This window comes from Rhopalosiphum padi, chromosome 4 (assembly GCF_020882245.1).
Source record: "Rhopalosiphum padi isolate XX-2018 chromosome 4, ASM2088224v1, whole genome shotgun sequence".
NCBI lineage: Eukaryota > Metazoa > Arthropoda > Insecta > Hemiptera > Aphididae > Rhopalosiphum > Rhopalosiphum padi.
The window spans coordinates 18,047,690-18,062,728 of NC_083600.1; the positions used below are offsets into that span (position 1 = coordinate 18,047,690).

General features: G+C 28.1%; 1 protein-coding gene across 2 annotated transcripts in view; it reads left to right on the plus strand.

The window, feature by feature from the left end:
- Positions 1–2,510: 2,510 nt before the first annotated feature.
- LOC132929640 (protein lozenge-like) overlaps positions 2,511–15,039 on the plus strand; it is a 38,842-nt gene continuing 26,313 nt past the window's right edge. The window contains exons 1-3 of one of the 2 annotated variants that reach the window (XM_060995132.1): positions 2,511–3,334; positions 8,853–8,966; positions 10,220–10,387. In XM_060995132.1, coding sequence (XP_060851115.1) covers positions 2,911–3,334; positions 8,853–8,966; positions 10,220–10,387 — 706 coding nt within the window. In that variant the 5' untranslated portion in view covers positions 2,511–2,910. The remainder of the gene's footprint in view (positions 3,335–8,852; positions 8,967–10,219; positions 10,388–15,039) is intronic. The other variant, XM_060995133.1, reaches the window with a different exon arrangement.

The window sequence follows — 15,039 nt, forward strand, 5'->3', positions numbered from 1 at the left end:
ATCACAATTTTTTTTTTATAGATATTTGAAGTTTAAATTTGGAAGAAATTAGTTATTAAAAAAAAAAAAAAAATTAATAAATAACAATTTTTAGGTAGGTATATAAAAACTAAAAATAAGAAGCAATGCCAACAGGAGAAGCATGCATGTCAACTTAAAAGAGTCAATTTCAACAGTAGTTCCGCCTTTTCTATTTCTCGTAAAAATCAAGTAAAAATTAAAAATATTAAGCTTATAAACAGCTTAGAATTAGTTTAAATATTTTAAAACATAATTTATTACAGAAATGATAATTTAAGTAAAAAAGAACTTATATTTTCTTTTAAATTAACAACATAAAAAAAACAAAAAATCGTTAATATTTACACGTAAATAAATATTATATTTCATCAACATTTTAACTTCAAACGTTCATATAAAATATATTATGTTGAATTTAACTCAAATATCTTTTAGTGTTTTAGTGTTCAAAAGGTGATGAAAAAAAAATCATTGTTTTCATTTAAAATCTAAAATGAAAACGAAAGTAACATACCTTTATATAATATATAAATACATTAAACATATAAATAGCCGAATAGACTTACCTATAATAAATAATAATACCTTAACCTATTTACCTGTTTACCTAAAACACTGATCGTCGTTCATCGATCAATGCACTTTAAAGAATGAAGATCATTTGGTCATTGATAAATTATCATATTGAACGTCGAAGCCGCGTCGGTAGAGTGTAAAATCGGCGCACATCCGGATTGTATTGCGGCGCCACGCTGTTTTCAATTTGATAATTATTTAGAAGGTATGTACCTACTTATATTTATAATATTTATTGCGGTGTTTTATTTATAAATAATGACAGAATTATTTAATGAATTATTTTACCGGAAAATAACCATTTCAGGGCTGAGTGATCAAACTATATATTTTTTTTGTGCGTATATATATATATAGACAATTTTGAAATCATCTATATGTCTATATTCCATAGGACATAATATATGTAAGAAGCTATTATATCAGTTATAGAACAATATATTCATATTTTCTTATGTAGATAGTATACTACAATAGATATTATTTATCTTTCATTTGTAGTACCATCTATCAATATATAATTCTTGCATCCAGTCCATTTCAACCATTGACATCACCTCATGCATTTACCCATCATGAATGAGATAAATAACAATATTGGTGCGTATATTGCAAGGAGTAACAGAATATTCTCATGGTGCCACTGGACTTTTTATACATTATATATATATATCATATACATAGGACATAGGCGTATGTTTCAAAATAGATTGATTTTATTCATTACCTACCATCAGTAGTATTATACATAATATGTACGTCATACACATAAATTTAGTCAAATCTACATATTTTTTCTAGAACTATAGTAAACAAGATGATACGTTCTACTGTTTAAGCTGTACGGATTTGTACATTCTTACCCCATACCTACATTTTGTCGCTCGTAAGTTCATAGGATTGCATATCAATATTCAATCTTATACAGTCATATTTAATAATATGGTTAGCTTCTATAGACATTAACAGAATAACCATATTATCTACGTAGGTATAAATTGTATAATATATAATTAAACTATATAGTCAGTATATACATTATCGATTATCATTACAGTTGGTAGTTGCTAATAGTTCATAACACTACATATAAATTCAAAACTGATCAAGTTAGTCATTTTTTTAACTAGTTAAAGTTAAATTACATTAATATAAAAACTAACTGAATTAGAATATAAGTTAGTTTCTGAAATTTACCAAATTTCTAACTTAGTTAGAAATTAATTGGTAAAATTAATAGCTTATTAATGGTTGAAAAAGAATTTTTTTATCATACCTAGTTTAAAATATAAATTCAAAAAAACCATTTCTTCAGTATAAAGTAAAATTAATAATAAAGATATAATATTATATAGTAGGTAGTAACTATTTATATTTATTTAGCTTCAACCACATAATAATATGGTTTAAAATATTACAAGAAATACAAGGGATTGATAAAAAATAAAATGATAAGAAATTAATTATCATACAGTCGGTACTAGGCAGTTTTATGTTTTACGGAACATAGACATTTTTGTAGTAAAAAAAACTACGCTTTGAGTTAGAGAGTCAAATTAGAAAGTTGTTACAAATTAAAACCAACTAATTATAAGTTTCTAAGTATAATTAGTTAGTCTTCATCTTTGTATACCATCCCTACAAAAATATTTTAGTGCATGTTTCAGGTATTTGTACCTATATTGGGCATGCGTTTTTCATCATACGAACTTATTAACCCTTATTATAATAATATTTGTAAATTTCATATTTATTAAATACGCGATCACCGAAGATTTAAAATAATATTATAATAATATTATATCTCACCTGTTCGCAGGTACCTGAGCACGCCTAGTATACTTCGCAGGATGGACGGCGGGATGAATATAATATTATATATAGTGGGAGTGACCGATGGGAGTGTCTGCGAACGTCCGTTGGTGGGAGACGTCGAAACGCTCGCGCCTCTCGTCGGCGGGCGCGTCGGGCTGTGCGTCGTCGAGCGGGCTTCCGTGGACCGTCCGTCCCCGCAGCAGTTGTAGTAGTAGTAGTCGGCTCACATCCGCGGTCCGGACGCGCACGATGCGATCGAAACCTTGTATATAACGTCGGGCGCGCTGTCACCCCGTGGTAAACGAATCGAATAAAAACTGATCGAAATAAGCACGTCGCAAATTCGACATATAGACGAGACGATATATAATTTTAAATATTTGCATAATTTCAAATCGAAACGCGAAACTTAAATCGACCCGATCGGTATAAAAAAATATCATAATATCGCGTTTAAAAAACTGTCGCGAATTTTCCCGCCGCCGCCGTAGCCGAGATATGCGCTTGGTGCGGATGACGTCGGACCACAGCAAGAAGAGGCGCCGAGGCCCGTCGTCGGCGGATCAGCACGGCGCGGCCACAGCCTCGTCGTCGTCGTCGTCGTGCTCTCCTCCGTCCGAGGACCTGTGGTGGACCGAGGCAGCTGTCAACGAGGTGACCGCCGAGCACCCGGGCGAGCTGGTCCGCACCGGGTGTCCGTACATGCTGTGCAGTGCCCTGCCCACGCATTGGCGGTCCAACAAGACGCTGCCCGGCGCGTTCAAGGTGGTCATACTGTCCGAGGTGCCGGACGGCACGGCCGTCACGCTCAAAGCCGGCAACGACGAGAACTGTTCAGCAGAGCTGCGCAACTGTTCCGCCCTTGTCAAAAACCAAATCGCCAAGTTCAACGACTTGAGGTTCGTCGGGCGCAGCGGAAGAGGTAACGCGCATCAATATATTATTATGTCATTATAACAATATATGTTCAGTGTTCACGCCACATAATTCTGTAGTTATCATTGCTGATATGGTGAAAAACATCCCCGGGACATTTGCCCCCTGCGCGCGACGATTGATAAGGGGGACGAAATCCTTCCAAGTGATGACAAATTCACACGATTTTTCTGGTTTTATCTTTATAGCTGGTCAACTTATACTGTAGAAGACATTTGAACAAGAACAATTTAAATTATTGATTCGATACTCATTTTCATCTGATGTATGTCGAACTTTTATCATTTTATAAATAGCGTCTTAAAGTGGTACTATATAATATGTAATATTAAGGATTATAATTGACAATTGTATTAAATCGTAAGCGGAGTTACATTTAAAATGCTGTGTACTTATGTTTTTTGTGCATGTCTGTCATTATGTCATTATGTTTTGGACTAAATAATTTGCGTTAATCTTCAACATGAAGGATGGTTTTGGGTAGAAAATTTGATCTAATTGGTTATTTGGGCCTGACAGCAAAAAGTCTAGAACTTTTCAAATATAATAATTAAAAAAAAACTAAAGATTTTATCTCTAATTAAAAAAATATTAATCGTCGAAACTTAAAACTATTTGAAATTACGTATATTATTATTTTATATATATATATGAACAATGGATCTATTTTTAATATCTAGATAATGATTTGGATTTAGTAAATATATTTTTATATCAACTAAAGATAAATGTTGTCCTTTCTGTCATTGCACGAGAGCATTTATCTGGGAGTAGGTACTTTAACATTGTCTTACATATGATAGAGATTTTTATAAGCGCACATTCCTTTATTTGTATACTTAAGTCTTTGCATATATTTAAATAATTATGATTGCTTTTTGACTTTTCAAATATTTATTTATATATACAGATCGCGCGTGTTTTCGAATACTCGGATTCTATATAGGTACGGTGTTTTAATAGACTATCCTTCTATAATTCTTTTTTTTATTCAAACGATAAATTATATAAGTATAACCATTGCGCGTACAAGTAAATTTTTATCAAAATAAAATACTCGTTCTATTATTAAAGTATTAACTATAATTATTAAATTATCATTCAGATAATGAATTATATTTAGAACCGTTCTGTTGTCCAGAACTGAACAGTACTTATTTGTGAGTGTAGAATGAATTTAAAAAGCATGTGTGACCGTGTAAATGCGTTTAATGCTTTTCTCTTCATAAACTTCATGCATAGAAAAATCGTTCAGAATTATAATATAATATACAATATATAATTAAATATTTGACTAATTGAAAATGTCTAATGTAGTAATGTGTCATATTGTTATATATAGTGATTACTGATGATAAAATTTACTTGATTATGTATAATTTTAATATCTGTCCCTACTGTATAATCTGCAATGATTATATTATTTGAAGGGAAACTCATACATAGTTATAGGATTATCCTAAGTATAAATAAGTCACTCACAAAAAAAAATATTTTGTCCGGGAGAAGAATTATTTGTCTCTATGCGTAAATTATAGGTACATTTTTATATAAAGTTATTTTTCAAATTTTATTATAAAATCGATGGGTATATAAAATAGGTTCTTAGTTTTAATATACTTATACAATATCTGTAGTATGGAATTAAATAGAAAGTTTATACATCTGAAAATAATTATTTGTAATTTTATAAATGTATCTAATAATGTAATATGCATAAATGGAAATAAAGATTCTAGTAAATTTTAATTATTTTATATAGATTATATGTTAATACGCAATACGCATCCATTTGTTGTTTTGTTTCATGTGTTCAAGTTTAAAATAGTAAATACATTAAAAAAAGAAGCATTTTATTAAACTGGTATGTGAGATAAATATAATATAAAGTAAATTAGAACTAAGTTCACCGAGTGTATAATATACTAGTATAGTGTTATAAATAAAGAAACTAAAAATCAAATTGATTTTTTTTTATGTATAAATTAAAGATATATTCAATTTAACAAATTAGGGTATAATATTGTACTAAATTAATGAAAAAATTCTATTAACTCTGCCATTACTCGTTGTTAATATAACTTATTTATCTTCATGTTATACAGTTAATGAAATTACAGTTTTAACGTGAAATTGGAAATATTATAAATATCGTATATGAATTCATAATAATTTCTGCATTATAGATTTCTATTTTGAATGTGTGATTAATTTCCAAACAGTTTCTGTCAGCAGAAAATCTCATAAAAGCATTTATATTTTACTTTTAAATGCGTTTATTATATGTTGTCTATATAACTTGAAAATATTACATGATTTAATAATTACTTATAAGCTTAACAGATAAATGGTAATTACTAAATATTATACACACAACAATACAACATAATAAAACGATAATAATTGTTTATATACGACTAATCATTATTATATACAATTGTCAATTACATACACCGTTAGTATAAATATAAAAAAAAATAGTTATAATTTATAAATATGTATACATTTGTTTTTAAATATTTGCACCGATATTGTCAATAGGGTTTAGGCTGAAGAAATATTATGCTGAAGTGCATTTCAGTGCATGTCGTTTTTTATTTTTATTTTTTTGTGTGGTTTTTGAGATATAATTTCGAGTGTTTCGCGTTATATATATATATATATAATATTGTACGGCTGCAGGTAATTAAACCGTGGCTTGAAACTTCTAACCTGATGTCATTTAACATCCTTAAAGTACCGAGACAAAGGACAAAGAGTCTTTGTTCTTATGATTTTTCGCCGACATTTTACTCCGTGTGAGTCCTCGCGGCGCTATCAGATGGCGGGTTAAAGATGTTTTTCTTTTTTCTTTGGAAATTATATGGTATATACGTTATGATTTTTTTATTTCCTATCAGAAGATGCAAAAACAAAAAAATCAATTTGCAATAACTGTCGCCCTAAATCTTTTTTATTATCATTTATGTACAATTACTCAGACACATTTCGACACTATATTATAATATTAATTTACGCCGCTCTTTGATGGCAGCACTCGTCTTCCTTTGCCGGACGCGTGCAATTACTTTGACGACAGCAACTACAGAGGGGAAAGGTAGAAAAACTCGCCTATTGATGTATTGCGCGTTTGACAGGATTTTGTGGTCACAATATGTGCAGGCCCATCGCGATTTATACCGCGTGTATGTATTTGTAATAGTAATAACTAATAATCGGCTATAAATGTTATAATGTTATATTATTGACGTTTCCATAAAACAAGCGCAAAATAAAATACATAAAAAAAAAAAAAAGTTAATGATTATCCTCCTTAATATTAATACATAATGGTTGGTCAGTTTGTGTAGACTGTAGATTATATTGCTACGAATTATAATTAAAAATTATAATATTATGTATATTATAACATGCAGAAACTAAAGATTGTATGTTTGTATGAAAACAATATCTTGTATTGAAATATTGAAATTAAACGCGTATTCAATTATTTGATGTTCAAAGCTACTTAGAGTAAGTTATACGCACGTAGTCCTGCTACAGCAGAATGCGCAACAGAAACCGCGGCTTACACACAAATTATAATTAATAATTATGTATATGATTCATCCATTATTTCCCTTGATCCTGCAATTAATTAGTTAAACTGCAGATGACGTGTCCCGTTGAGTAAATCGTCATATCGTGTGGTACCTCGACCTTTCTAGTTTATACTACTGTGGCATCACACGCGGATAGCGCAGACATGTGGAATAGTTATATAACTATAACACCTACAGCACCTGCAGTAATATAATAGCGGTTAAATTACTCAACATATACTATTTTATAACGTTTAATACTATACACTATACAGTATACTTATTGTAGTTTAGTTAAAAAATGTTTGGATGTGATTTTTCACAAATTAAAATTAGAGACGAGTTACGTTTTAATTTTAAGAACAGAAAGTCACAATTTATCACTATTTGGTTGTTGGTAATAAGGCGGGAACTCTTAACTTAAATTTGATATTTAAAAATTAGGTTTTAGGTAAAAATGAGTAATATTGAAAATGTTTTAAAATATATTATTTAAGTACCAATTTCCATTGTTTCAGATTTTGGTTTAAGCTATAATTTTAAAACTATTTTTTATATGTTTTTCTTTTTTTAACTTATGGTACTTGTTAAAAATTTCATATTTTATGTATATAATTCACTTTAAAATATATCTCCATAGTTCATACTTAATTATTAAAAGATAATTTTTTTGTTTGTTTAGTAATTTAATGTAAGAAATGATGAATACTATCGAAAAAACAACTGCAAAATTATCAGCAAGTGCAGTTTTAATAAAGGTCTGCTGATTGCTCACAATAATTCCTAATAGGATTATTAATTAATGATTTATCATTGTTTTCAAAATTAAAATAATAAATAGTGATACAAGGCAATCTTAGTATATGAATCGGGTCTAGCATTTTTTCAATTAAAAACAGATCTAATTAATACACGGCTAATCAATGTTTGAGTTAGAAAAAGTAGAAGGGGGATACAAAGATATAAAATATATTATGTACCCGAAAATTAAAGTTTCTTATTGATTAAATATGATTATATAAGGGGTATAATAAAAATATTTTTAAAAAAGATGAAATATTCTGTCCCTCGCATTCTCCACCAGTTCAAGTGCTGTAGGTAATAGAGTTTTCATATACGTGTTTTTATGTGTATATATATATATATATAGTTATTATATATTATAACATAGTTGTAACTTGTAGAATTTAAAAATATTCTTGCAGTTTATTATTTAAAAACTAACAAATAATAATTTAAAATAATCGATGGTGACAGGCATCGGACTTGATTATTTCTTTTTTGGTGCCATTTCTAATATATATATTTGTGATAATATTACTATTATGAGGGAATTGTGTGTGTCATGTATGTAAGTAGTATGCTAAATGAGTCATAAATATCATGGTCATGCCCCATATAAAATTTGAAGCTGTAAAAAATGAATTATTTATATATGTTAAATACATTTGTGTATATTATATGCAATACATTTACCACCTTTGTAAATTTATTATTTTATTTAGTAAATATATATAATCATAATATAAATATTATGTTTTAAGTATACGATGCGGTTATATTTTAACTCGTTTTCTCAACTTTATATTTTTATTTTTTCAAGTTTTCATGACTTTTTTTCACATGAACTTAATGCTAAGGACATATAATTATAACTTAAATATAAAATATAAATTAGATAAATACTATATACCCATTAACAGTTTACAATATTATGTTTGTTAATAATTTATTGGTATAGATTTAAGTATTAACAATACTATATTATTATTATTATTATTATTATTATAAGAAGTATGAATTATTAAAAGATTGACTTAGATAGTCATGCGCGAGCGAGCCAGCTTTGATCAATATAGACCATAAAGAATAAAATATGTTTTTGATGAAATATATTTTAAAATAATATGTTTTAATTTTTAGGGAAAAGTTTCACCATCACAATTACGGTTTCGACGTGTCCACCACAAGTAGCAACGTATAATAAAGCAATCAAAGTTACTGTGGACGGACCTCGGGAGCCACGATCAAAATCTCGTAAGTATCTTAATATTGAAAGATACAATTTGTTCTAACCGTAGTTAAATCTAAAATTACATATAACTTTAAGTTCGACACTTACGTAGTAAATACTTGACGACTATATCTACGATTTTATTCATGTTTTAATATTACTTTTATTTAAATTGCGGAAATCGAATATTTTAGAAGATAACATGTGTTTGTCTGTAATACAATAGTAATAATGAAAAAAAACTATTATCCACAGAAAGAGTTTTTTATATTCATGCATTCTTGACTTCCCTCAATTATGTTCAGCTTAATTCTACTAAATTTCATTTATACGTGTATCTATATTTTATTGATATCGGTGGGTATAACAATAACACCAAAAAGCGTGACTTTGATGTGAATAGGTTCCGGAAAACCATGTGGCAGACCTCCGGGTAGTTTTTACAACTGTATATAGGCTCAATTATTATAATTATAAATATTATTTAAACACGCAGACCAATTTGAGTCGTTTTACTATTCGAATGTGATCGGTGAGTTTACAATAAAATAACGAAAAAAATAATAATAATAATAATGTTAATCGATAGGATAAAATGACAATCAAACATATGTGTGCATATAAATATGTTTTATTTTGGTCTATGAGAACCAATACATATTTTTATCAGTTGATGATAAATATTTTTTTTTGCATTTCGGCAAAATATGTTGAACGTTTTTTTCATATCATTATACAATATAATATATTTTATCTCGACCGCTAACATCCGTGGGAACCACTAGTGGTAAATTAAAATAAGACTATATTTTCTAAGCTTATACTAAATTTAGTTATCATTTGTTCATATGTATACTAAAATAGTATAAAATTTTATCTTCACAAAGTTAATATTATTATTGACCTTTAAATATATATATATATACATACATATAAATATTACTATTTGTATTATTATTAAATAATAGGATGAGAATATAATAATAATAAATACTTAAATATAAATTTATAATGTTTGTTTTAAAATGGTTTAATTGAGGGGTGCCATTCATTAAACTACAGTAGATTTGATAGAAAAACCAATTTTTGATTTGTATAACGTTTTATTTATAATATTTAGATGAAAAAGTAAGCTTTTACTTTAGAAGATATAGGTATACTAAATATTTATACATTTAAAATATAACAATTATACAGTAAAATATTTAAAAATGATTAATTACAGTTAAAAATGTTCATATTTATATTGGAAATTTTGTGCTTTTTGTTTTTCCTGTACACCAAGGCCCCCCTCATCAATTCCGTGGATTGGGCCTCGGTCAGAGGCCCTTTATGGAGAATGCATCATTTTCCAATCATTTGCGGGAGTTGGATACATATCGTCGAGTGAAGACCGAAGAATCACCCGTCCTCGAACAGTCGTATCGGTCAACAAACAACCAAGGTAAGACATATATTTTAATATTGAATTTATTTTGGTTAAAAAAATGCATCAAAAGTACGCCGCTCGTATGTAATACATATAGTGAACCCGATGACGACCGCACTATATACAGGGCTGACCGCAGCTCTGAGGTACACCGCAGAATTTAAGGAGCTGCCGGTAGCTTTTTTCAAACATGATTAACCATGGTTCTGGTTTACCTAAAATGTGTAGAACATCCGTGCACTGTATATTAATGAATGGATTAAAGTAATCAAACGTTAGAATGAATGAAACTGTTTGTCCGCAGAAAGAAAAAAACAGTATATGTATTTCAAAACCACTTGTTTCTGTGCTCATCATATTATACTATTGTGAGGTTGTGAGGATTTATATTTTTTAACTCATCTAGTTCTCATATGGATTTATGATTATTATTCATTGATCACAAAGAATTTATTTTTTGTTTTATAAGATTTAAACATCAATTAACCTATTTTTAATTAAAGTTAAATAGCATCTTAAAACTATAATAATTTTTACAACTTTAGGCTTAATTTTTATTTTGTTAAAAATCTATTAATTATTTAAGAATTTTTTTATTGAGTGTTTATTGTAGTGATGTTGGATCGTTGAAGATTTTACAAAATTCAGTATATCTAGGGCAGTTGATCATTATGCATTTTTTTATAAGGTTTTCTTTGCATTTACTATGAGCTACGTCACATGCAGACACGGGTATTTTGATGATAAGTTACGAGTGAGTTAGATGAATGTGTTCTATTCTCACTCAAGTGGTTATTACTTCCTCTATTATTTTTATGTCAAATTTAACAATATTGTATGGTATTATTGGTATTTTACATACAATATTACTATAAAGTATATGTTGTATTTAAACCAATCATACTATTATTGTATGTATTGTAAATTACATTATTGAAAATAGCAATAATGTATATTTTTATGTAATACAGCTCCGATCTATATCATATATCTTTTATTAATACTAATAATTAATAAAACTATTATATTAATTGGAATTAAAATATATTATAATATATACTTGCTTAAAGTAAGTTCCTTTCCCCCATAAAACAATACAATAAATAAAAATTATGTTTTGTCGTCAGTGATAATATAATACGAGTATAAGGGTATTAAGGTGTGAGTTAAATATTTTATTTTTGGGATATAACCTAAAAACTGCACTCTGCAGAACCACTGTGGGTATTATATTCATGTGATATACGGGAATATAAAATAACAAACTGTTGATTTAAAGTTATATTTTATATTATTTAGTAGTAATTATGTAATATAAGGAGGATATTTGTTATTTACAAAATATAATATGTTTATGATTTCGCTAAAAATTAAATTAAGTATATCGATCAAACGATTGCTACTGGTTAAAAAAAATTAACTAGGACAATACTTGTTAGTTGTCAAAATTTTCTCACGCTTATGTGTAGTTTTTTTTTTTTGTATGAGAGGTTATAAATTTGACACTGAAATCTAAGGCCCCGATAGACACCCTATTGAACACCGGAAAATGTGGTTTGACCCAATGTACCTCGTGGTGTTTGGAGTGCGTGTGTGCGTGTATGTCTATTATTGATAAAAAAAATAAGTCAATACGAAATATTACACCGTCTGTGACCAAGTTAACGTGCCCACTGTTGTGTGCTCTGTAAAACGATATCAAATACTTATTAAAGATCATAGATACTGTAAACATTGAATAATACAGGGTTTAAAATGATCTTATACATAGATGCAGTTTAAAAAAACCAACAATGAATATATAAGTATGCATAACAGCTATACCTAGGTATATAATATCCAACAGGTGTTATACCTATGTATAATAAATCTTGCCATTGCAATATTATATATGTATTATGCTGAACGTTAACGAGTTTCTTTTATTTCGTAGGTAACGCCATTAAAATAGAATAAAAAGTGAGATGAAAATATTTAGACCCCGTTAACAATGTTTTCGACTATAGTCTGACAATAATAATTGGTACCTTGACTAATGCCGGATCCTTGGGAATCATATTGTTTCCGTAGATACATATAGTCGTTAAAGTCTCCACTCGGTTATTTGATTATTATTTTTATTTCCTCGGCGTTATACACAAACAAATACTTACAAAATCGTATATAATGTGTATACAGGGTTGATGGGGTTTCGGTAAAATTCAATAACATTCATAATCCCCCGGTCCGTCCTCTATAATCATACGTTACTGCAGTAGACATAAATCATGTGTTGGAAACGGTGATAGAATCGTGACTATGCTACCGATATGTATTATATGTTCTCACTATATTATACAGATTTGGTTTTTTTCTACATCTGATACACACGTATATGAGAACAAAACATTCATTATAATATTTTATTTGATTTATAATAATATATTTATTTAAATTTTCATGATATCTCCGTCTGAAATATCTGCAATAATAGTTCGTTGAATGTCTTACTATACTATAATATACTATTGTATAACTATTGTGATTGTATAGTTAGTATAACTATTATAATAGCGAGGAAAGAAATGAAAGCTAGATTGACAAAATTATTATTATTTTTTATCACGTGGATGAATTTCCATATTGTTCAACTGCATAGAATTAAATAAACCGTGAAAAGTGGTTAAATCTACGTGTCGCCGTTCTACCTGGGTAATTATTTGTAAACTTCAATTGTGCAACACGTCAAAAATGTCGCTGACAAGTGCACTAAAATGTATATTATATTTGTTATACATATATTTGTTGACAATAATAAGTAAATTTTCATTCTATAGGCTAAAAATTGTATCATTATTCTTATTTAAATGAGTTCCTTGCATACTATAATAATTAAATAATTAATCATTAATATTTTAGATTATACCTATAAAACCTACCTACTTTATTTTAAAATATTATTAATCTCATGTTTCATTATCGGTCATCGTTGATACGAGTAATTTATTAATATAATTGTTTAAACAAAAAATGTATAGAATTAATTTACTCAAAATAAAATGTTCAGTTATTTCCAGTTAAAATATTTTAATTTTATTTAAATTTAAATTTTATTATGATATTAATGTACATGAATATAAAACAATAGATACGACCACTAAAGTGAGAAATTAATTTCATTGAATTTAATATTATATTTTTGCATGTTATATATAGGCTTGCATAGGGTATTGGTGGGTATTGAAATATGTATAATAATATAAACAATAGCATTTCAATGACAAGTCAACATAACATAATATTTGATACATTATATTTATGAAAGCATTTTATAAATTGAGTTCGTAACGTTTGATACAATTTTGAGCAATAATAAAAAAAAAATCCTGTGCATGTTCACCAAGCTATATATTATTAGATATCATTATGAATTTACTGTGCTAATATATAATGTAATAGTCATTCGCGCAATTGTTTGCGGTCGGTTTCTCTAATCCATATAATATATCTAATTCCTATTATCATCATTGCAGTAGCGTGGTAAAATAAAAAAATAAAAACGTGTGTGCGTTCCGATATCAAAGTATATAGTTTATACTCTATAGGGACCTGTGATTTTTGTTTTGTTTTTTTTCTATTTGCTAAACTATAGAGTACTTATATTATAACGGTAAAAACCACAAGGTCACTGTGCAATGTATATAAGGACAACAAGAGTTTATAATTTATGGATTTTTTTTTGCATTTTATTATCACACATTCACACTAGCTCCGAGAGGGAAAGTATCTTTATATTTTGTGATAAAACATTTATTTTCAATTAACCTTCTCTAGTTCTTGATTCCGCTGTATAGCGACTCACCGGGATTTCTTAGTTTTTGCACAACACGTCGAAATTGCTATACATGATACACAATTGTTACGTAAAACTATATGTACCTACGTATGTCACATATATAATATTATGACAATTGAGCATTGACTATATAGCTGTAAATCACGGTTGTCAGTTCTCATAGGTACCTAAAAAATCAACATTTGAATTAGTTTTCAATATTTTATGTGACAAACGTCAAAATTAGTTATCAATGGGATTTTATTTGAATATGTATATAACATCATAACTACCTACTAATTATATCGATACATTTATAAAACTTTTTTAATGAAACTCTTATATACCCAGAACCAATCATATGAGGAGGAACATATAATGGCAGTTCAGCCTAGGTACGCGTACCGGCGTACCTCAAGTAAAGTGCACATTATTATTATGTGGTTTACGCGTTAACAATAATTAAAATGTTATCTATCTCTGATACCGTATAAAACGATTATTATTAGTATTTTTTAAAGTAATTTAAAATAGTTATACCGAATACCGATATGGTGAGGCTCTGTGATAATTGATAATAAAGAATGAAAGTAAGATGATACGTGCGTCTAGAAAATATATTAGTACCTATACATATAATACATAGTAAAATATAAATACTGTAATGGTGAGAAACACCATAACAATATTATAATATAATTATTATACTTCTATAGTTCTATGTATTGGTGGTTGAAATTATTATTTAGGTAATTAAATATACTTTTTAGATTTCTTATATCAATATATTAAGACTTTAAATAATAATTGTAATCTAATGTAAATAAAATTTATCAGTGTATACTGTATATTT